Raw genomic sequence first — 25,890 nt, 5'->3', positions numbered from 1 at the left:
TGACAGTATAAACGGAACTCAAACCAGTTTCTACTAACTCCTTTAACTAAACTTAGGGCCTCATATATCAATGAGTTTTATCATTCACAACTAGTGATAAACCTCATTGTGTACGATAATTGGTGCTCCAGCCAATCGGCTCCCAACTGTCATTTTTCAAACAGATGACAGTTGGGAGGTGATTGGCTGGAGAACCATTTATCATACGCAACAAGTATTATCACTCGTTGCGAATGATATAACTCATTGATAAATGAGCCCCTAAATTCTTATTGATTAAGCTATTATCTCTAACATTTATTTTTTACTAGCCTTAAGCAATCATCTGCATGTTTGTAAACCTTATAAAAGAGTTGTTGGCCCAAATTAATAGCCTGTGATTGGTGGGCATATACCATAGCCATTAGATTTATAACGTAAAGTTTGAAGTAAAAAAAAAAAGTTTTTTGCAAACTGTCCCTTTAAATCTAGCAGCTATATTGCCAAAATAGCACCTGTGACCTCAAATGCCAGGCTAGCTCTGATTTTCTGACTCAATGAACTGCAGGACATGGTACCCTTACTTATATCAAACCACTCCAGAGGCACCTCCCTCTCTCAGTCCCACACAAAACACACATATCTATGAGATACAGTCAAAATGCCGACGGCCGGATGCAGGACTAAAGACAAGCGTTGAAATCCCAACGCCCGTCTAAATCCCGATGGCGAAATCTAGACAGAGGGCTTCCTGAACGAAATGGTAAGCCAGGAAGTGTCAGCGCTTAGCCACAGGGGGGAGTTAGGTTTAGGGACCCCCGGGGGGACTTAGGGCTAGGCACCACCCAGGGAGGATTTGGTTTAGGGTGCGGGAGGGGGGGGTTAGGTTTAGGCACCCCCTGGGGGAGGATAGGGGGTGCCATCCCCTAGGGGGATAGCGGGCACCACCCCGGGAGGGTTAGGTTTAGGGTGCAGGGAGAGGGGTTAGGTTTAGGGGTATACAGTCGGGAAGCCGGCGGACCTAATCCCGACAGCTGGCTTCCCAACTGCTTTATCCCGGCGAGGTTGAAATGACAGGCGTCTAAATCTAGACGCCTGTCATTTTACCGACGCTGGGAGACCGGTATCCGGCATCCCAATCGAAGTGATGCCGGGCGCTGAGTGCGGACAGCCGCGGGGGGGGTTAAGTTTAGGGCTCCCGGGGGGGACTTAGGGTTAGGCACCCCCCTGGGAGGTTAGGGTTAGGCTAGGGGGAGGGAGGGTTAGGGTTAGGCACCCCCGGGGGGTCTTAGGGTTAGGCACCCCCCGGGAGGATAGGGTTAGGCTAGGAGGAAGGAGGGTTAGGGTTAGGCACCCCCGGGGAGAGGTTAGGGTTAGGCACCCCACCGGGGGACTTAGGTTTCGGTGGCGGGGAAGGGGGGGTTAGGTTTAGGCACTTAGAGGGGGGATTAGGGTTAGGCACAGGGGGGGAGGTTAGGGTTAGGCACCCCTAAGGAGGGTTAGGGTTAGGGGAGGGAATTAGGTTAGTGAATACTTACCTTAGGGACGATCAGGATTTTCACCCATGTCGGGCAGCCGCTGTCGGGATTCCAACAGCCAGACAGGCGTCCGGCGGTAAATCATACCGATTCCAGTTTAGGCGCCACCGGGGGGAGTTTAGGGTTAGGCACCACCGGGGGGAGGTTAGGGTTAGGCACCACTAAGGGATGGATAGGGTTAGGAGGGGGAGAGGGGAGGGTTAGGGGACTTACCAGCCCTAGTCGGGATTTTGAGCGTTCGATTTAATCAAATTAGAATGAAATATAAAAATGAAGTATTCCAAAACAAAATTGAGGTTTGTCGCCCATCTAAAAACCACCTGCTCTATCCGGTCATGTGCCATGAACTCTGGAAAATCCAAACAGATTTCATAAAAATCTGACAGAACTGAAATCTGTTTAACTTTTCCAGAAATCACTTTAAATAACAAGGTAAAGAAGAGTTAGGTGCATCGGTGCTTTTACAGCAGTTGATGTGGCTGATATTAGACATGTAACTTAGATGGCTAAACAGGTAATAGTGCCAGCACCAGGTACAGTGTAACATGTTAATGTTTAATTGCTAGAGTTTGTACCACTGCTAACCCTCCAGAACATCATTACTACGATTTACATGCTCATATTCTGGGAATACTTACTTTTTTTACATATCCTGTGCTTTTTATTTAGGTAAATGATTAAGGAGAGAACTGCCAAGATGAGGATGGTTGTGATTGCGATTATAGTCGGGGTGATAGGGTCCTTGTGATCAGGTTGTCGTGTTTTCTTTTCTATCTCTGCAATTAAAATATAACAATTTTTAAGAAAACTAGAAGGCTCAGACTGCCCAGAACAGACTGCACTGGCCCCCAGAATGGACCAAAACCTCCGTTATCATTATTACATGACACAACGGTAGGGTGATTGCACGCCCTGGGATTCAGAGGACAGTCCCTAAAATTAGGACTATTGATACAAGTTCACATGAAAATAAGATTACACAGAATTACACTTAAATTGTGAGTGGGGGTGGGGGGATTTCAAGTGTATTTACATATTTATTTTTAATAAAAGTGGATTTTTCACAGGTCAAGCTCCAGCGCGGTGCCGATGTGCGGCAATGCAATAAACAAGTAATTCTAGCAGCGTCCACCCTCAGGAAATGTGAAAATGTGAAATGAAAGAGGAAGTGTGAAATGTGACGTAAGTCTCCCACTAGTCCGTGCGCTACTTTGCCGTATGCATTGCGGCAACCCACTACTTGTTAGCAGGTTAAAAAAAAATTTAAATCGGGCAATCAGATCACCAGACTATTCTCAGGTACACAGAGTATTTCAGGATACGAGTGTGCTTACGACGCTCACGTGAATGTCTAGGTGAAGGCTGGGTCATTGGCGTATCTATAATGGATGTGCAGTGCATGTGCTGCTCTACCACCACTCAGGGGCGGAACTAGCGGCGGTGCAGCCGGTGCCTTGCACCGGGGCCCGCTGTGGTGCAGGGGCCCATGGCTGCCTGCATCCACAGCGCCGCTGCCAGCCAACCTGACCCAATTAAGTAAATGGTTGGAGCCGCAGCGGGCCCGCTTCGGCAACTCCGGCTCCAACATGACAGAGACACCCGCCTTGGCCCAGCCCCTTGTTATGACAGCGCGTGTGACGTCCTGTGCGCCATTTGTCATAACAAGGGGCCGGGCTGCTGGATCGAGAGGAGCAGAAGAGGGAGAATGAAATAAGGTAAGTGGCGGTGGTATTGGGGGGAGAAAAGAGGCTGAGACACACATCGGTGGAGGAAAGGGGCTGAGACACGCTGGGGGGGAAGAGGCTGAGACACACGCTGGGGGGGAAAGAGGCTGAGACACGCTGGGCGGGAAGAGGCTGAGACACACGCTGGGGGGAGAAAGAGGCTGAGACACACGCTGGGGGGAAGAGGCTGAGACACACATCGGTGGAGGAAAGGGGCTGAGACACACATCGGGGGAGGAAAGGGGCTGAGACACGCTGGGGGGGAAGAGGCTGAGACACGCTGGGGGGGGAAAGAGGCTGAGACACGCTGGGGGGGAGGGAAAGAGGCTGAGACACGCTGGGGAGGGAAAGAGGCTGAGACACGCTGGGGGGGAGGGAAAGAGGCTGAGACACGCTGGTGGGGGAAAGAGGCTGAGACATGCTGGGGGGCAAAGAGGCTGAGACATACTGGGGGGGAAAGAGGCTGAGACACATGCTGGGGGGAAGAGGCTGAGACATGCTGGGGGGAGGGAATGAGGCTGAGACACGCCGGGGGGAGGGAAAGAGGCTGAGACACGCTAGGGGGAGGGAAAGAGGCTGAGACACGCTGAGGGGGAGGGAAAGAGGCTGAGACACGCTGGGGGGAGGGAAAGAGGCTGAGACATGCTGGTGGGGGAAAGAGGCTGAGACATGCTGGTGGGGGAAAGAGGCTGAGACATGCTGGTGGGGGAAAGAGGCTGAGACACACGCTGGGGGGGAAGAGGCTGAGACACGCTGGGGGGGAGGGAAAGAGGCTGAGACATGCTGGGGGGGAGGGAAAGAGGCTGAGACATGCTGGGAGGGAGGGAAAGAGGCTGAGACACGCTGGTGAGGGAAAGATGCTGAGACACGCTGGGGGGGAAAGAACGCTGGGGGAGGAAAGAGGCTGAGACAAGCTGGGGGGAGGGAAAGAGACTGAGACACGCTGGGGGGAGGGAAAGAGGCTGAGACATGCTGGGGGGGAGGGAAGAGGCTGAGACACACGCTGGGGGAGGAAAGAGGCTGAGACAAGCTGGGGGGAGGGAAAGAGACTGAGACACGCTGGGGGGGAGGGAAAGAGAGCTGAGACATGCTGGGAGGGAGGGAAAGAGGCTGAGACACGCTGGGGGGGAAAGAACGCTGGGGAGGGAAGAGGCTGAAACACACGCTGGCGGAGGAAAGAGGCTGAGACAAGCTGGGGGGAGGGAAAGAGGCTGAGACAAGCTGGGGGGGAGGGAAAGAGGCTGAGACACGCTGGGGGGGAGGGAAAGAGAGCTGAGACATGCTGGGGGGGAGGGAAGAGGCTGAGACACACGCTGGGGGAGGAAAGAGGCTGAGACAAGCTGGGGGGAGGGAAAGAGGCTGAGACATGCTGGGGGGGAGGGAAAGAGAGCTGAGACATGCTGGGAGGGAGGGAAAGAGGCTGAGACAGGCTGGTGGGGGAAAGAACGCTGGGGGGGAAGAGGCTGAGACAAGCTGGGGGGGAGGGAAAGAGGCCGAGACATGCTGGGGGGGAGGGAAAGAGGCTGAGACATGCTGGGGGGGAGGGAAGAGGCTGAGACACACGCTGGGGGAGGAAAGAGGCTGAGACAAGCTGGGGGGAGGGAAAGAGACTGAGACACGCTGGGGAGGGAGGGAAAGAGAGCTGAGACATGCTGGGAGGGAGGGAAAGAGGCTGAGACACGCTGGGGGGAAAGAACGCTGGGGAGGGAAGAGGCTGAGACACACGCTGGCGGAGGAAAGAGGCTGAGACAAGCTGGGGGGAGGGAAAGAGGCTGAGACATGCTGGGGGGGAGGGAAAGAGGCTGAGACACGCTGGGGGGGAGGGAAAGAGAGCTGAGACATGCTGGGGGGGAGGGAAGAGGCTGAGACACACGCTGGGGGAGGAAAGAGGCTGAGACAAGCTGGGGGGAGGGAAAGAGGCTGAGACAAGCTGGGGGGAGGGAAAGAGGCTGAGACACGCTGGGGGGGAGGGAAAGAGAGCTGAGACATGCTGGGAGGGAGGGAAAGAGGCTGAGACACGCTGGTGGGGGAAAGAACGCTGGGGGGGAAGAGGCTGAGACAAGCTGGGGGGGAGGGAAAGAGGCTGAGACATGCTGGGGGGGAGGGAAAGAGGCTGAGACATGCTGGGGGGGAGGGAATACTGAGACACGCTGGGGGGGAGGGAAAGAGGCTGAGACACACATGCTGGGGGGGAAAGAGGCTGAGACACACGCTGGGGGGGAAGAGGCTGAGACACACGCTGGGGGGAAAGAGGCTGAGACAAGCTGGGGGGAGGGAAAGAGGCTGAGACACGCTGGGGGGGGGAAAGGCTGAGACACGCTGGGGCTGGGGGGAAGATTCTGACATGCTGGTGCTGGGACATGCTGGGGGGAAGAATGAGGCAGAGACACGCTGGGGCTGGTATACAGCCTGGGACTGGGGAGAGAGAATAAGGCTCACACACTGGGGTTCGGGGAGAGAATGAGGCTCACACACTGGGGCTGGACAGACTAGATTTACTGACTGGGGGGAGTGAGGGGTGGTGAAAAATTGTTAGGGTGCCGGGTGCCAGGAATGAGCGGGGTGGGGGGGGGCCCAAAGCATATTCTTGCACCTGGGCCCACCACTCTAGTTCCGGCACTGGGCTGAGACACACGCTGGGGGGGAAGAGGCTGAGGCACATGCTGGGGGGGGGGGGAAGAAGCTGAGACACATGTCGGGGGAGGAAAGAGGTTGAGACATTCTGGGGGGGAGGGAAGGCTGAGATACGCTGGGGGGAAGGGAAAGAGGCTGAGACACGCTGGTGGGGGAAGGATGCTGAGACACGCTGGGGGGGAAGAGGCTGAGACACACTGGGGGGAAGGGAAAGAGGCTGAGACACGCTGGGGGAAAGGGAAAGAGGCTGAGACACGCTGGGGGGGAGGGAAAGAGGCTGAGACATGCTGGGGGGGAGGGAAAGAGGCTGAGACACATGTCGGGGGAGGAAAGAGGCTGAGACACACGCTGGGGGGGAATGAGGCTGAGACACGCTGGGGGGGAAGAGGCTGAGACACACTGGGGGGAAGGGAAAGAGGCTGAGACACGCTGGGGGAAAGGGAAAGAGGCTGAGACACGCTGGGGGGGAGGGAAAGAGGCTGAGACATGCTGGGGGGGAGGGAAAGAGGCTGAGACACGCTGAGGGGGAGGGAAAGAGGCTGAGACATGCTGGGGGGAGGGAAAGAGGCTGAGACACGCTGAGGTGGAAAGAGGCTGAGACACATGTCGGGGGAGGAAAGAGGCTGAGACATGCTGGGGGGGAGGGAAAGAGGCTGAGACACACACTGGGGGGGGAAAGAATCTGAGACACATGCTGGGGGGAAGGGAAAGAGGCTGAGACATGCTGGGAGGGAGGGAAAGAGGCTGAGACATGCTGGGGGGGAAAAGAGGCTGAGACACACACTGGGGGGGGAAGAAGCTGAGACACACGTTGGGGAGGAAAGAGGCTGAGACACACGTTGGGGAGGAAAGAGGCTGAGACACACACTGGGGGAGGGAGAGGCTGAGACATGCTGGGGGGGAGGGAAAGAGGCTGAGACATGCTGGGGGAAGGGAAAGAGGCTGAGACACGCTGGGGGGGAGGGAAAGAGGCTGAGACACGCTGGGGGGGAGGGAAAGAGGCTGAGACATGCTGGGGGGAGGGAAAGAGGCTGAGACACGCTGGTGGGGGAAAGATGCTGAGACATGCTGGGGGAAGGGAAAGAGGCTGAGACATGCTGGGGGAAGGGAAAGAGGCTGAGACACATGTCGGGGGAGGAAAGAGGCTGAGACATGCTGGGGGTGAGGGAAAGAGGCTGAGACATGCTGGGGGGGGAAAGAGGCTGAGACACACACTGGGGGGGGAAGAATCTGAGACACATGCTGGGGGGAAGGGAAAGAGGCTGAGACATGCTGGGGGGGAGGGAAAGAGGCTGAGACATGCTGGGGGGAGGGAAAGAGGCTGAGACATGCTGGGGGGGAAGAGAGGCTGAGACACACACTGGGGGGGGGAAAAAGCTGAGACACACGTTGGGGAGGAAAGAGGCTGAGACACACACTGGGGGGGAAGAGGCTGAGACACACGTTGGGGAGGAAAGAGGCTGAGACACGTTGGGGAGGAAAGAGGCTGAGACACATGTTGGGGAGGAAAGAGGCTGAGACACACGTTGGGGAGGAAAGAGGCTGAGACACACACTGGGGGAGGGAGAGGCTGAGACACACACTGGGAGAGGGAGAGGCTGAGACACATGCTGGGGGGGAAGAGGCTGAGACACATGCTGGGGGGGAAAGAGGCTGAGACACACTGGGGCTAGGGGGAAGAGTCTGACGTTCCGGGACACACGCTGGGGGGAAGAACGAGGCAGAGATACGCTGGGGATGGAGGGAGAATGAGGCTGACACACTGGGGCTGGGACACACCCTGGGACTGGGGAGAGAGAATTAGGCTGACACGCTGGGGCTGGATAGACTGGATTTACTGACTGGGGGGGCAGTGAGGGGTGGTGAAAAAACAACGCTGAGCAGCAGGACAGATACTGGATTTAATTACTGGGGGGGGCAGTGAGGGGTGGTGAATAAATGTTGGGGTGCGGGGTGCCAGGAATGAGCGGGAGGGGGGGGGCCCAAAGCATATTCTTGCACCTGGGCCCACCACTCTCTAGTTCCGCCACTGCCACCACTGCTTGTGTGCACATGGTCCCAGCGCCTGCCAGATCCATTGTGCAGGTGCTGGGACCTGGCCGGCCGGGCCTCCCTCCTCCGCCTCTCTCTCGGCAGCTTCAGCCTCGCTCATCATAGAGAGTAGGAGCAGCTTCTGATGACATATAATAGATCCAATACATATACTGTGCATTATACTGTATATATGTTTGCATTTATAATGTATATACTGTATAATGTGTGAGCACAATTAGAGCAAAAAGCAGACAGCAAGCAATAAGGCAGGGCTTGACAAATCCCGGGCGCCAGGTCGCCATGGAAACTAAGATTTTAGACCTGGCGACCAGGATTTCCAGGCCAACCCCCCACCGCCATCGCAGAGAAGCTCCATTTGTCGGGCGCCCGCTGAAATTTTACCAGCGGCACCCGACTCCCCGCAGCTGCAGCCAGAGCTCACTCCTGAGCTCCAGCGTCTGGCTCCGCCCTCGGGCACTGTGGGAGAGAAGTCATGAGTGTCATGTCATAGTTCTGAAGAGCGGCAGACGGCAGCGGACGCAGGATCCTGGCCTAAGGTGAGTATTCTGGGTTATTTTTGTGTATGTGCACGGCACACTTAGAGGGGGCTTAGTACTAGGGGCACTATTAGACTGGGCTTAGTACTGGGGGTACTATTGCAGGGAGCTGACTACTGGGGGTACTAATACTGGGAGTACTATTAGAGGGGGCTTACTACTGGGGGCACTATTACAAGGGGCTTACTACTGGGGGGCACTATTACAGGGGGCTTACTACTGGGGGCACTAATACTGGGGGTACTATTAGAGGGGGCTTACTACTGGGGGCACTATTACAAGGGGCTTATTACAGGGGGCATTATTAGAGGGGGTTTACTACTGGGGGCATTATTAGAGAGGACTTACTACTGGGGGCACTAATACAGGGGGCTTACTACTGGGGGCATTATTTTAAGGGGCTTACTACTAGGGGCACTACTACAGGGGGCTTCCTACTGGGGGCACTATTACAGGGAGCTTACTACTGGGGGCACTATTACAGGGAGCTTACTACTGGGGGCACTATTACAAGGGGCTTCCTACTGGGAGATCTTTTACAGGGAGCTTACTACTGGGGGCACTATTACAGGGAGCTTACTACTGGGGGCGCTATTACAAGGGGCTTACTACTGGGGGATCTTTTAGAAGGAGCTTACTACTGGGGGCACTATTACAAGGGGCTTACTACTGGGGGCACTATTACAGGGAGCTTACTACTGGGGGCACTATTACAAGGGGCTTACTATTGGGGGATCTTTTACAAGGGGCTTACTACTGGGGCACTATTACAGGGAGCTTACTACTGGGGGCACTATTACAAGGGGCTTACTACTGGGGGCACTTTTACAAGGGGCTTACTACTGGGGACACTATTCCAGGGGGCTTACTACTGGGGGCACTATTACAGGGGGTTTACTACTGGGGGCACTATTACAGGGGGTACTAATACTAGGTTGAGGAGCACTGAAAGGTCATGTGTGGTGGCCTATACAAGCTTTCCTAATTTTGGTAATGGACGATGGTCTGGCTCCTAAACTTTGAAGATGGCTCCTAGATTTTACCAAAATTTGTCGAGCCCTGCAATAAGGTAATACAAACAATAAAACATTTAACACCCACCTATTTCCAGTGCTTTTGAATATAATTCCGCATGCTGAGTCAGCAGGACACAGGTGATGTTTATATTGTAGTCCACCTTCCACGTCAGGTTGCTAGAGATGTTGAAGGCTGATCTGATATCGATAATGTCATTTGTTGGGTAAAAAGGCTTTGTTCCATTTTCATCAGAAACTTTCCAGAACATTCTCTCAGGCTTTGGAAAACCATTTCCTGATGAGCAGTGCATGTTTACAGTCTCTCCCTGAGTAAATTTTTTTAAAGTTGATACGGAACCGCATTTAATTTCTGGATCACTGAAGTTAGCTGTAAACCAAGGTCGCATGGTGTTAATAAACGATTGGGGAATTTGGTAGCATAGGTGCAGAATGACACAATGGAAGGTAATGATAGCTGTATACACTACACATTAAGCAAACAGACAAATTATAAATAAACATATGTCTAATCTTTTGAGTGTTATAGTTTTACCTTTTTTTTAGAAGGTTAGCAACGTTCTGGGCAAATATAAATATTCATGAGACTATGAACAACTAACAGGACTGTCCACAGACCACACCAATAGCTCATTGTAATAGTGCCCCTTGTAATAGTGCCCCCAGTAGTAAGTAGTGTATAAGGCATCATAGCTGGAAGCATTGGCAGTGCCTCTTTCATTGTGGCTGTAGTATAGCTTAGATAATTGATAACTGTGTGCTATGAGCATTTTTGCATACTTGCCGACTATCTGGCTACTCCTTCCGGGAGGGAGCAGCCAGATCGGCAGAACAGGGGGCTGAAGGTCGTTTTCAGGTGTGACAGGGGGCGGGGCCACGTGATCGCGTCTTTTGGCCCCGCCCCCGCTACGCAATGCCGAAATACAGGCATTGTGAAGCAGGGGGCGGGGCCAAAATTACGCGAATCGCGTCAGCGGCCCCCCGCTGAAGGGGGTTTATCAGGTACTGATGGGGGGGAGACAGGGGATCGGCGGCATGCAGGAGGCTTGCCTGCCTTTCCGGGGGGGCGGGAGCTGCACCCGTTTATCGGGAGGCTCCTGCCCGAATCGGGAGGGTAGGCAACCCTGCATTTTTGGGGTTGTGCAAAGCTAAATGTACTGTACATGGGTTTACTGAGGGCATCTTGTGGCTGAAGGTTTTAACGTAGAGCGTGATTCCACACAGATCACGCGCGGCTGTTACGTAAATGCCAATTTAAGCATTCCCCTTGTGTTCTTCAGTGCGACGGACCGAGCAAACCCTTCGATGCCCACTTTTCTTATATGTGCTCTGCTCAAGCTGCGTGCTGGTGGATCCGATCTCCCCTCCATTAATGCACCATTAGCCGCAACATTGACCCGGGTTGCCCCCCCTGCCTGGCGCAGAGACTCCGTTGTAACTTTCTTATCAAATGGCCGCTGTGGCTGCGGTGCTGCAAACGAGATCGCAGCTGCATGCCGCTACACGTCCATGACACCTCCTCTCTTTGCGATGACTTTAGGTCACCTCTCAGTCTCCACTCTGTTTTTCGTGCATACGCAGTTTGCGTATTATTGCTCCTAACATGCATTCTCTCAACTGCGCCCACCGCTGAATCACGCCCATAGGTAATGTTCAGAGAGGGCAAATTGGGCGGAATTCAATTGATTCCTGTCCCCATCGCGCCCGACTTAGCTATTCAATTCTTGGTCCTGTTGGGCACGATCAGCTGCCATCGCTACATTTCAGCTCACAGCCCAAGGGGCTGCGAGCTGAAATGTAGGTGAGAGCTGAAATGTGTGAAGTGACATGTTTGGGCGCCCAAACATCACTTTTCGCGATCGCGCCCAGCACTTTGGTCGTGTTTAGCTGCTTTACGCGGCTAAACCCGACCACTTGGGCGGATCAGCACTAAAATCTGGAACAATTGCATAGCGGCCCGCGAACTCCTGTCACTTTAGACGGGAGATGCGGGCCGCGAAAACAATTGAATTCCGCCCATTGATGGAACTGTGTGATAGACAGAGTTTCCCAGAAGCATAAATAAATTTACATATTTCTGATGCATCATTTGCATCCGGGACAGGACTGGTACAAGTGCAGCCTAATGATGACGGAATCAAACCAAGCGTACAAACAGTGGGTAATCCGCTCGCCTATATGCAAACAACTCAGCTTAGAAGAATATGCATATAGGGAATTATTCAGTGTCAGTCGCAAATGTAGGTTGAGACTTTTATTCTATCTCAACTCTGAGATATTCTGCACTGCGCATAAGTGGCTTTTCGCAATCTGTCTTTTTTCTCTCACGCCTTACTTGCAACTCTTTGCGATTAGAAGGACGAGACTGAGGGCCTCATTCAGAGGCGATCGCAAGAAGTGATCGCTCTCTCTGAATGAGGGCGGGCGCTTGTTTTTTTGGTGCGGCCTCCTGGTCGCTAGCTAAGATGTGTGTTACCACCCGCAGCTTAGCTAGCGACCAGGGTGATGGTCGCGATGGTGATCACCATCGCGACCATCGGGGCTTGCGACCAGACCCTAAGGTTGGGTCTGGGCGCTCGCAAGCCCCAGGGAGCTTCCTGCTCTGATCGAGCAGGAAATTCCCCACTGACATCACTGATGATGTCAGTGCGGCCGTCCACAAAACGGTAGGCGTTCCTAAAGGAACGCCTCCGTTTTGGAAACCACCCCCCCAGCCCGCCTACAAAAAGGGGCGAGCTGTCGATCAACATCGACAGCCGCCCCTTTTGTAGCGAGCTCTGGAGTTCGCAGGGCCACCCATAGACCCGGTTGCGAGCACATCGGTGCTTGCGACCGGGTCTGAATGACCCCCTGAGGCTGCAATGGGCATGGAATCGTGGGAAGGGTGCATGAAGGATGAAAACCGCAATAAAAGTACAGTAAGGGCATGGTCTGGGCATGTATTCTCAAGTTAAGACAAACATGGCTGCCGAAAGTTGCCAACGCAGCCTTCTGAAGGGGTCTGACTTACGGTACCTCAGACCCTGGAGTAAGTGTAAAGTTGATAGTGATGACTGCGTCCGATTGTTCGCAAATGTGAAAAACACACCCATTTATTCAAGTAGCTAAAAGCAGCAGAGCAGTGTTAGAAAAACCACTTTACACTGTATGTCGTCCTTGTTTGTCACAAGTAGATTTGTATTCACGCCCAAATGGGGGAAATGGAAGCATGCACGTTTATTTAGAAATGTTGAAATTAAAAAAATAAAATGTACTATATACAGGCTTGTCTACCCTCCCGAATATCGGGTACCACTCCCAACCCTCTTGGAAAGGCAGGCAAGCCTCCCGGCTACCGCCTGCCCCCCCGGACTACTACTAGAAATCCCTGCAGCGGGGGGCTTGGGGATTCAACACGAATCGCGTCATCGTGGCTCCGCCCCCTGCTTCACAATGCCTCTATTTTCGGCATTGTGAAGAGGGGGCTGGGCCACGATGATGTGATTGTGCGGTCACGCCCTGGCCCCGCCCCCAATATGGAGTCATTGCCTGGCCACGCCCCCCACTGTATGCAGGCATTCCACTCCCTCCTGGAGGGAGGGAGGGACTATATATAACTTGGGTACTTATTATCTACAAATTCCAGCCATTAATTGCAATATATTTCCTTTGTGTGCTGCAATTTTTGGCAATTCCTGTACTTTAATTGAAGCTACAGTATGTATCCAGTGAGGGGATGTTTACTGAGGGCCTGATTCCAATATTTCCGCTAATGCAATAGGAACTGCCATTCTTATGGATCACATTAGCAAAAGTATGCTAATGTCTTTCAAACTCTCTCTCTGAGCATAGGGACGCCCACTGCTGCCTTCTCACATCTGTCCGACCTCATGCATCAGCGTAAATATCGGGAGCATTAACACAGATCGGGCAGCCACGCAGCTTCTGAGTGAAGTCTGACTTGTCTCAGACACTGCGTCTCTCCTGACATGCTGAGAGCCCTCATGCTGCAAAAGAAATTGCAATGGCCAATTTACACACGCCCATGAAACTGAGTTTAAACGCTCGCGACACTCCTCCGTTTACCTAGTTCCCCCATTACCTCCCCCAAATTACCTGTCAATCACTTTGCGAATGAATCTGCTGTGTGTGCATAATCGCAAACCAATAATCGCAAACCAATAACTGCCCTTGCGTGCCCTGGTTAAACATGCGCAATGGTTAAAAATCGGTTGATCTGCATAACTATCGGCATTCCATAAGTCTCTGAGTGAGTATATTTTTATTACATTACAATTTGCCACCAAGGTGCAATCTTGTCATTTCAACCTGGTGGCCCACTTTAGTGTTGAGAAGAGATTCTAGAATTATTTCATCTGACTGGCTGAGGAGCCTTCAGTTAGTTTGTGGTCTAATCAGGAATTTTGAGTCAGATTAATTTGGAGTTCAAATTTCTAGATTAAAGTTCAATTTCGCAGTTGAATTCCCGGGAATTTAGACACGGGATGACCCTTTCAGACAGAAAAAAGTCCCGTGTAAATCACCAAATTACCGGGTTGAAATATTTAACCCGGTAATTTGGATTCCTGTCTGAAAGGGGTATAAATAAAGAATTTAAAAAAACATCTGTAATATAAATGATAAAATATTGCCCATCTGAGTTTAAATATCTACATTGTATAGCAGTTTTAAGCTGAATAGCAAGCATACTGTGATGTGAAGTTTGCCATCCACATGGAAAAAAAAAAAACAATGGGCCTGATTCAGAGCCGGACGCAATTAGCGCTCGGTCGTCCAGAAAATAGGGGTGGCTATTCAAATGAACCGTTCGCTCTTTGCGGTCTGTTCACGCCTCTAGGTCTGAACGAGCGAACCAAACTTGCGGTCGTTTTTTGAAAAAATACGCCCCCTGGCCGCTCGCATCCTATGTCATGTCCGCTATTTATTAGATTAATCGAGTACATCGACCAGGGTATGAACTGCTCGCTATTCTTGGGGTTGGTTTTTCCTACCACAATTTTGCGAGCAGTTCTGGCTATAAAATAACCCAGTGACGTGGTCAATGACGCTGCTGTTTTAATTATGCACACCCATAAAACGCCTGTTTTGACCTTTAAGCATGCCTGCGTTCGGATCTCCACTAACCGTTTTCAAGCACCTTCCCCCGTAACCACCCACATACGCCTCTTTCTGTCACTCAAATTATCAGGCATTCGCTATTTTGCGAGCGCATGAATGTCGACCGCACTGACTGGTTCGCGCATGCGTATAACGATCCATACGCATGCGCAGTTGGACAAACATCGCTCAGAGCGAACGAGCGGCCGCTTACGAACGTCTCTGAATCAGGCCCATCTGAATCAGGCCCAATGTTCAAAGTATCTGTATAAGCATTGTTGGGCCTGTTCACATTAATCAAATTTAAGCATTTTAGTTGACAGTAGTTGGATGTTCAAGAATTTATCAGGAATCTAGAGCACATTTCACAAGAACAAATCTGAGAGCCTCTGCTGCTGGGGGCATTAGCCTGATCTTACCTGATGCCCTAACCTGATGCCTTGTGGTCCGAGATTTTACTACAGTCTCCACCCTTCCTGCCTCCACCTTCAGGGGTTTAGTGCTGGAATAATAATAGTTAAATAACCCTCTCCAAATCTGGGGAATGTCTTTCAGGAGCAATGTGGAGCCACGTCAATGTCTACCTGCCTTATCATGAGCCATGTGGGGTAGAGGGAACATTATAGCACTTTGACTAGTGCTAAACCTATCTTTCTGGTGCTGATTGGGGGTAGACAGTAACATGGATGCCAACCTGTACTGGGGATCTAGTTTACCTCCTCTGGTGTCTGGGGTGTCCAGTTGGCAAGTAATGGCCCATAACTTAGAGTTGAAGGCTATAAAGTTCTCTTTTGCTGTCAGTGGTGTTGGAACTGCTCTCCCTAGGTCATGAACTTTTTTGTTCCAGAGTGAATAAAGTGGTCTGCGCTCGCTCTGAATCAGGGCGTCCCTGTTTTTTTTTTAAGACGGTCTCCTGGCTGCTCGCATAGCTGTGGGTGACCAGGTGATGGTCGTGATGGTCACGACCATCGGGGCTTGCAACGAGACCCTTGTGGTAGGGTTTCGTTCCCGCAAGCCCCAGTGAGCTTTCGGCTCTAATAGAGCCGGAAGCTCTCCACTGACATCACTCGTGATGTCAGTGGGGCCGCCCCCAAACGGCAGCAGGCGTTCCTTCGGGAACGACTCCGTTTGGCCAGCCACCCCCCTGCCCGCCTCCAAAATGGGGCAAGCTGTCAATCACAATCGACAGCTGCCCCGCTTTGGTGCGAGACCCGTAGCGACGGAGCGCCCGTCGCTGGCCGGGTCTCGCGCATGCGCAGTGGGGGACCATCTACCCGCTTGCGAGTGCGCTCGCGAGCGGGTCTGAATCAGGCCCAGTGTTTCAAATTTTGTGAAGATTTCGCCAACCTACATATTCAAAACATAACCCACAAGAGATGTTTACTTATGTATGAACCTCTGCAAATAGTGGCCCTGATTCTGATTTGTGTGCAAAAGTGCCTGCAGCAGTGTCTATTGGCGGTCGTCCGTTTATATAAATGGCCTACAAACCTCTTCCCCTGTGTAGAACCGTGTGGCTGAATGTTCAAGGACTGTGATGCCCACCTTTAGCGCTCGTGCTTGTTGTAATACCGATTGGTGCGTCCTTTGATGGTCAAACCATCAAAACGACCACCAGCCCTTTCGTAGGTGCAGTGTCTCCATCTCACCACCGCCAACTATGCTTGCAGATGTACGTCCGTGCACTGATACGCCCGTGACACTCCCATAACACCTTTTGAACAGTCCATTTCTGTGTGCACTACTAGACACCCTCCCAGTCACGCCCACCACTTTCCCTCCACCTTTCTGATATCGTCTGTACCAATCGCAACATCACCTTTGTACGTGTGCTCTGGGATCGGATATGAAATACTGACAGTCAGGATCCTGACTGGGTTAAATTACCGACACTTGTTGGTTGGTATGCTAACCAGGGCCATAGCTAGGGTAGTGCGGCCAGTGCCATCGCACAGGGCACCATAGGTCTGGGGGCGCTGTTTGGGTCTGTCAAATTTCTGTTTTCATTCTTGCTTGTAGCTTCCTCTTATATCATCCCCAGCATCTCCTGGCCTCCCCTATCTCTTCCCTGGCCCTTCCCCATGAGGCCATTTCCCTTTTTTGGGTGCATTATGTCCCTTTGAAAAATGAGGGGGGCGCCAATGCTCTTTCTGGCACAGGGCACCAAAAAGTCTAGTTACGGCTCTGATGCTAACCCTCCCCCTCTCCCTACCCTAACCCTTCCTCTTTGGTACCTATTCCTAACCTCCCCCCATAGTGTCTAAACCTAACCTCCACCTCCCCGCACCCTAAACCTAACCCTCCCCCTTAGTACCTAACCCTCCCCCTAGTGCTTAACCCTAACCCTCTCCCCCACCCCGCTACTTACCTTCAGCATCCTGGCGGTAGGGATGCTGGCACCGGAATTCTGACCAGCGTCTGTATTCTGGCACCGGTAATGTAACCATCGACATCCTGACCACCGGGATGCCGAACGAATCCCGTGCGCTCTGTGTAACGCATGCGCCGTAGGGGTTTTCAGAGATTACGGTGCATGGCGAATTGCAAATAGTCGCTCGACTACTTAATCGTCATCACTTGCGTGCGGATTGCACTCGGCTCTGAATCAGGCCATACTGTACATCGGTGTGCATAGTGAGTTCTGATGTCATTGCTTAAAATACCTCCATTATTCATAAAGCTGCACACACACACACACACGATTTTGTTACCAACGATTTTATGAACGATTTTATGAACGATTTTCTGTCAGATTATCTGTCAGATTTTTTAAAGTGTAATGAACGATTTTTTTTTGAGCTACAAACGATTTTTTGCATATTCCCTTAATGAAAATCGTTCAGTTGGTCAGTCTGACTGAACTACAGACTACAAACGTGAACGCACATGAACGATAATCGTTCATCGTTTTAACTCAGAAAGTAACCGATTTTTTCAACGATTGAACGATAAACGATATCGTTATCGACAATCGTTCAAAAAATCGTTGTGTGCGTGTATGCACCTTATGACATTACACAGAATCATTTTCCCATCACATACATTATCACAGATATTTCAAGGCACTTTGGATTCCTGAACCTATGACGTGGTCATGGAAATCCTCTGTATAATTTACAGTCAGCAGAGAATAATCCTATAATGGCTTAGACTTCTTTACTATAACAAGGTGGTTGTACTGAGCTGTCAGTGACTTGGATAGGACTCAGCTGCCATAATAAAGCATTACTACTATACTAATGATAAAGTTTTTGTATTGTATAACGGTTCAGGTAACATGTTGAACAGAAGACGTACCAATGACGTGGAGCTGGAAAGTAGATGTGTGTTCTACATCTAGCCATTTGCTCCGTATGTTATTTGAGAATACGTGGCAGGTATAGTCATTCCTATCATGGAAAGTTATGTTGTACATTGTCAGGTCGCCGTTAGGATGCAAGAACATTGTGCGGTGCTTGTGTTTTTCATCAATTCTGCTCTTCTCCTCCTCCCCGTTTGTCAGGACGTAGACCACCTCGTTACCTATTTGCCAGTAGAGAGTTAATAATTTCAAAGAGATATTTTTTGGATTGTTGAAATTGCACTTCAGCTCGGCCGCACCAGAGACAAACGCCGTCCCTTGCATATTTTCCTGAGAGGCTCCTGAAACGAAAGGTAAATAACTGCAGTAAGTGTGTTTGCTGCCTACACACACGAGTGCTTACAAATGGTATCCTGTCATAATGCTAAAATGTACTAAGCCTTGGAGAGAGGTAAAGTGGAGAGATATAAAAGTACCAACCAATCAGCTCCTAACTGTCACTTTACAGACGGCAACCCACAGCAATGCGAGTGGCCAGGAGGCCGCTCCATAAAAAAAAAAGAAAGACGCCCAGATTCAGAGCGAGCGCTCTGTCAGAGCGTCCGGCTCTGAATCAGGGCCATAGACCCCAAAATGTCAACATAGCATTTTAGTGCTAAGGTTTGGGTAAAATAGTGAAAAATGCTATGTTAACATTCTGGCTGTCGACATGCACATTGTCGTCATAATAAACATGTTGACAGGGCCGTAGAGAGCCGGCCATGGGGAAGGGGGCGTGGCCTATTTGCAGGTGGTGTGGCCACGTCCTCTAAGAAAAGAAAAAACCTACCTGTAGCGAGTGCGCTGGGGAGCGGGGTGCTGTGAGCCCCTTAGCCTGGCACATATCCAAGTGGGGTGCGATCAGTGTGATCGCTTCCCCCCACAGGTAGAGGAGAGGAGACTGCTGCTGCTGCTGCTGCGTCGGACCCGGGCCACTGCCGGGCCCCTCCAACAAGCCCCAGTCACAGAGTTATATAGTGGGAGGAACAGGGTCCCCGAGCAACACAGAGTATATCAGGAGATGAATGTTGTTTTAGTGAGGACAGAGCTGCATGTGACAGGGACAGTGATATGATGTGAGGAGGGGAATGGAGGCAGCAGAAAGCCACAGACTGAGAGTTCTATAGTGGGAGGAGCAGGGCCCCCAGCAGCACAGAGTATATCAGGAGATGAGTGAGGCATTAGTGAGGACAGGGCTGCATGTGGCAGGGGCAGTGACATGATGTGAGGAGGGGAATGGAGGCAGCAGAAAGCCACAGACTGAGAGTTCTATAGTGGGAGGAGCAGGGCCCCCAGCAGCACAGAGTATATCCGGAGATGAGTGAGGCGTTAGTGAGGACAGGGCTGCATGTGGCTGGGGCAGTGACATGATGTGAGGAGGGGAATGGGGGCAGCAGAAAGCCACATAATTATATAGATCAGGGAGGAGAGTTCCCCCAGTGATGTGAGGCTTCTATTATACTGATGTGGGAATATTGTGGTGTCAAATTCTTCTATGTATGTAACAACATTTGTATATTGAATTTATTTTAATCCAGGAATTCAGGAAGGTCAATTGGTGTCATTGCATATTTCTGTGTATTATTAGCACAAATGTGTTTGATCTTTAACAGATTTTACATCACTATACATCATAATTAACTTACCAGTGCAGAGCAGGACTAGGAACAGTGACAGCAGCATCACAATCATTATCTGTAATGAAAACAACAATAACTTTATAAAGTTTATATACAGTAACTCAGCACAGCAACAATAACTTTATATACAGTAACTCAGCACAGCAACAACAATAACTTTATATACAGTAACTCAGCACAGCAACAATAACTTTATATACAGTAACTCAGCACAGCAACAACAATAACTTTATATACAGTAACTCAGCACAGCAACAACAATAACTTTATATACAGTAACTCAGCACAGCAACAACAATAACTTTATATACAGTAACTCAGCACAGCAACAATAACTTTATATACAGTAACTCAGCACAGCAACAACAATAACTTTATATACAGTAACTCAGCACAGCAACAACAATAACTTTATATACAGTAACTCAGCACAGCAACAACAATAACTTTATATACAGTAACTCAGCACAGCAACAACAATAACTTTATATACAGTAACTCAGCACAGCAACAACAATAACTTTATATACAGTAACTCAGCACAGCAACAACAATAACTTTATATACAGTAACTCAGCACAGCAACAACAATAACTTTATATACAGTAACTCAGCACAGCAACAACAATAACTTTATATACAGTAACTCAGCACAGCAACAACAATAACTTTATATACAGTAACTCAGCACAGCAACAACAATAACTTTATATACAGTAACTCAGCACAGCAACAACAATAACTTTATATATAGTAACTCAGCACAGCAACAATAACTTTATATACAGTAACTCAGCACAGCAACAACAATAACTTTATATATAGTAACTCAGCACAGCAACAATAACTTTATATACAGAAACTCAGCACAGCAACAACAATAACTTTATATACAGTAACTCAGCACAGCAACAACAATAACTTTATATACAGTAACTCAGAACAGCAACAATAACTTTATATACAGTAACTCAGCACAGCAACAACAATAACTTTATATACAGTAACTCAGCACAGCAACAACAATAACTTTATATACAGTAACTCAGCACAGCAACAACAATAACTTTATATACAGTAACTCAGCACAGCAACAACAATAACTTTATATACAGTAACTCAGCACAGCAACAACAATAACTTTATATACAGTAACTCAGCACAGCAACAACAATAACTTTATATACAGTAACTCAGCACAGCAACAACAATAACTTTATATACAGTAACTCAGCACAGCAACAACAATAACTTTATATATAGTAACTCAGCACAGCAACAATAACTTTATATACAGTAACTCAGCACAGCAACAACAATAACTTTATATATAGTAACTCAGCACAGCAACAATAACTTTATATACAGTAACTCAGCACAGCAACAACAATAACTTTATATACAGTAACTCAGCACAGCAACAACAATAACTTTATATACAGTAACTCAGCACAGCAACAACAATAACTTTATATACAGTAACTCAGCACAGCAACAACAATAACTTTATATACAGTAACTCAGCACAGCAACAACAATAACTTTATATACAGTAACTCAGCACAGCAACAATAACTTTATATACAGTAACTCAGCACAGCAACAACAATAACTTTATATACAGTAACTCAGCACAACAACAATAACTTTATATACAGTAACTCAGCACAGCAACAACAATAACTTTATATATAGTAACTCAGCACAGCAACAACAATAAGTTTATATACAGTAACTCAGCACAGCAACAACAATAACTTTATATATAGTAACTCAGCACAGCAACAACAATAACTTTATATACAGTAACTCAGCACAGCAACAACAATAACTTTATATACAGTAACTCAGCACAGCAACAACAATAACTTTATATACAGTAACTCAGCACAGCAACAATAACTTTATATACAGTAACTCAGCACAGCAACAACAATAACTTTATATACAGTAATTCAGCACAGCAACAACAATAACTTTATATACAGTAACTCAGCACAGCAACAACAATAACTTTATATACAGTAACTCAGCACAGCAACAACAATAACTTTATATACAGTAACTCAGCACAGCAACAACAATAACTTTATATATAGTAACTCAGCACAGCAACAACAATAACTTTATATATAGTAACTCAGCACAGCAACAACAATAACTTTATATACAGTAACTCAGCACAGCAACAACAATAACTTTATATACAGTAACTCAGCACAGCAACAACAACAACTTTATATACAGTAACTCAGCACAGCAACAACAATAACTTTATATACAGTAACTCAGCACAGCAACAATAACTTTATATACAGTAACTCAGCACAGCAACAACAATAACTTTATATACAGTAACTCAGCACAACAACAACAATAACTTTATATACAGTAACTCAGCACAGCAACAACAATAACTTTATATACAGTAACTCAGCACAGCAACAACAATAACTTTATATATAGTAACTCAGCACAGCAACAACAATAACTTTATATACAGTAACTCAGCACAGCAACAATAACTTTATATACAGTAACTCAGCACAGCAACAACAATAACTTTATATACAGTAACTCAGCACAGCAACAATAACTTTATATATAGTAACTCAGCACAACAACAACAATAACTTTATATACAGTAACTCAGCACAACAACAACAATAACTTTATATACAGTAACTCAGCACAGCAACAACAATAACTTTATATACAGTAACTCAGCACAGCAACAACAATAACTTTATATACAGTAACTCAGCACAGCAACAACAATAACTTTATATACAGTAACTCAGCACAGCAACAATAACTTTATATACAGTAACTCAGCACAGCAACAACAATAACTTTATATACAGTAACTCAGCACAGCAACAATAACTTTATATACAGTAACTCAGCACAGCAACAACAATAACTTTATATACAGTAACTCAGCACAGCAACAACAATAACTTTATATACAGTAACTCAGCACAGCAACAACAATAACTTTATATATAGTAACTCAGCACAGCAACAACAATAACTTTATATACAGTAACTCAGCACAGCAACAATAACTTTATATACAGTAACTCAGCACAGCAACAACAATAACTTTATATACAGTAACTCAGCACAGCAACAACAATAACTTTATATACAGTAACTCAGCACAGCAACAACAATAACTTTATATACAGTAACTCAGCACAGCAACAACAATAACTTTATATACAGTAACTCAGCACAGCAACAATACCTTTATATACAGTAACTCAGCACAGCAACAACAATAACTTTATATACAGTAACTCAGCACAGCAACAACAATAACTTTATATACAGTAACTCAGCACAGCAACAACAATAACTTTATATATAGTAACTCAGCACAGCAACAACAATAACTTTATATACAGTAACTCAGCACAGCAACAATAACTTTATATATAGTAACTCAGCACAGCAACAACAATAACTTTATATACAGTAACTCAGCACAGCAACAACAATAACTTTATATACAGTAACTCAGCACAGCAACAACAATAACTTTATATACAGTAACTCAGCACAGCAACAACAATAACTTTATATATAGTAACTCAGCACAGCAACAACAATAACTTTATATACAGTAAATCAGCACAGCAACAACAATAACTTTATATACAGTAACTCAGCACAGCAACAACAATAACTTTATATATAGTAACTCAGCACAGCAACAATAACTTTATATACAGTAACTCAGCACAGCAACAACAATAACTTTATATACAGTAACTCAGCACAGCAACAACAATAACTTTATATATAGTAACTCAGCACAGCAACAATAACTTTATATACAGTAACTCAGCACAGCAACAACAATAACTTTATATACAGTAACTCAGCACAGCAACAACAATAACTTTATATACAGTAACTCAGCACAGCAACAACAATAACTTTATATACAGTAACTCAGCACAGCAACAACAATAACTTTATATATAGTAACTCAGCACAGCAACAACAATAACTTTATATACAGTAACTCAGCACAGCAACAACAATAACTTTATATATAGTAACTCAGCACAGCAACAACAATAACTTTATATACAGTAACTCAGCACAGCAACAACAATAACTTTATATACAGTAACTCAGCACAGCAACAATAATAACTTTATATACAGTAACTCAGCACAGCAACAACAATAACTTTATATATAGTAACTCAGCACAGCAACAACAATAACTTTATATACAGTAACTCAGCACAGCAACAACAATAACTTTATATATACTATAGTAACTCAGCACAGCAACAACAATAACTTTATATATAGTAACTCAGCACAGCAACAATAACTTTATATACAGTAACTCAGCACAGCAACAATAACTTTATATACAGTAACTCAGCACAGCAACAATAACTTTATATACAGTAACTCAGCACAGCAACAACAATAACTTTATATACAGTAACTCAGCACAGCAACAACAATAACTTTATATACAGTAACTCAGCACAGCAACAATAACTTTATATACAGTAACTCAGCACAACAACAATAACTTTATATACAGTAACTCAGCACAGCAACAACAATAACTTTATATACAGTAACACAGCACAGCAACAACAATAACTTTATATACAGTAACTCAGCACAGCAACAACAATAACTTTATATACAGTAACTCAGCACAGCAACAACAATAACTTTATATACAGTAACTCAGCACATCAACAACAATAACTTTATATATAGTAACTCAGCACAGCAACAACAATAACTTTATATATAGTAACTCAGTACAGCAACAACAATAACTTTATATACAGTAACTCAGCACAGCAACAATAACTTTATATATAGTAACTCAGCACAGCAACAACAATAACTTTATATACAGTAACTCAGCACAGCAACAACAATAACTTTATATACAGTAACTCAGCACAGCAACAATAACTTTATATACAGTAACTCAGCACAGCAACAACAATAACTTTATATACAGTAACTCAGCACAGCAACAACAAAAACTTTATATATAGTAACTCAGCACAGCAACAACAATAACTTTATATACAGTAACTCAGCACAGCAACAACAATAACTTTATATACAGTAACTCAGCACAGCAACAACAATAACTTTATATACAGTAACTCAGCACAGCAACAACGATAACTTTATATACAGTAACTCAGCACAGCAACAACAATAACTTTATATACAGTAACTCAGCACAGCAACAACAATAACTTTATATACAGTAACTCAGCACAGCAACAATAACTTTATATACAGTAACTCAGCACAGCAACAACAATAACTTTATATACAGTAACTCAGCACAGCAACAACAATAACTTTATATATAGTAACTCAGCACAGCAACAACAATAACTTTATATACAGTAACTCAGCACAGCAACAACAATAACTTTATATACAGTAACTCAGCACAGCAACAACAATAACTTTATACACAGTAACTCAGCACAGCAACAACAATAACTTTATATATAGTAACTCAGCACAGCAACAACAATAACTTTATATACAGTAACTCAGCACAGCAACAACAATAACTTTATATACAGTAACTCAGCACAGCAACAATAACTTTATATACAGTAACTCAGCACAGCAACAACAATAACTTTATATACAGTAACTCAGCACAGCAACAATAACTTTATATACAGTAACTCAGCACAGCAACAACAATAACTTTATATACAGTAACTCAGCACAGCAACAACAATAACTTTATATATAGTAACTCAGCACAGCAACAACAATAACTTTATATACAGTAACTCAGCACAGCAACAACAATAACTTTATATATACTATAGTAACTCAGCACAGCAACAACAATAACTTTATATATAGTAACTCAGCACAGCAACAATAACTTTATATACAGTAACTCAGCACAGCAACAATAACTTTATATACAGTAACTCAGCACAGCAACAATAACTTTATATACAGTAACTCAGCACAGCAACAACAATAACTTTATATACAGTAACTCAGCACAGCAACAACAATAACTTTATATACAGTAACTCAGCACAGCAACAATAACTTTATATACAGTAACTCAGCACAACAACAATAACTTTATATATAGTAACTCAGCACAGCAACAACAATAACTTTATATATAGTAACTCAGCACAGCAACAACAATAACTTTATATATAGTAACTCAGCACAGCAACAACAATAACTTTATATAAAGTAACTCAGCACAGCAACAATAACTTTATATATAGTAACTCAGCACAGCAACAACAATAACT

General features: G+C 46.7%; 1 protein-coding gene across 1 annotated transcript in view; it reads right to left on the bottom strand.

Annotated features, from left to right (window-relative positions):
• LOC148442973 (T-lymphocyte activation antigen CD86-like) overlaps window positions 1-25,890 on the bottom strand; it is an 84,188-nt gene that overhangs the window by 17,174 nt on the left and 41,124 nt on the right. Inside the window, exons 2-5 of the mRNA XM_088463440.1 lie at window positions 19,584-19,632; window positions 17,895-18,239; window positions 9,568-9,870; window positions 2,156-2,293 (exon numbers count right to left, since the gene is read on the bottom strand). Coding sequence (XP_088319566.1) covers window positions 2,156-2,293; window positions 9,568-9,870; window positions 17,895-18,239; window positions 19,584-19,632 — 835 coding nt within the window. The remainder of the gene's footprint in view (window positions 1-2,155; window positions 2,294-9,567; window positions 9,871-17,894; window positions 18,240-19,583; window positions 19,633-25,890) is intronic.

The sequence above is a fragment of the Taudactylus pleione genome, unplaced genomic scaffold, assembly GCF_031769625.1.
Source record: "Taudactylus pleione unplaced genomic scaffold, aTauple2 ptg001374l, whole genome shotgun sequence".
Taxonomy (NCBI): Eukaryota; Metazoa; Chordata; class Amphibia; order Anura; family Myobatrachidae; genus Taudactylus; species Taudactylus pleione.
This window is presented reverse-complemented; position numbering and strand designations above follow the sequence as displayed.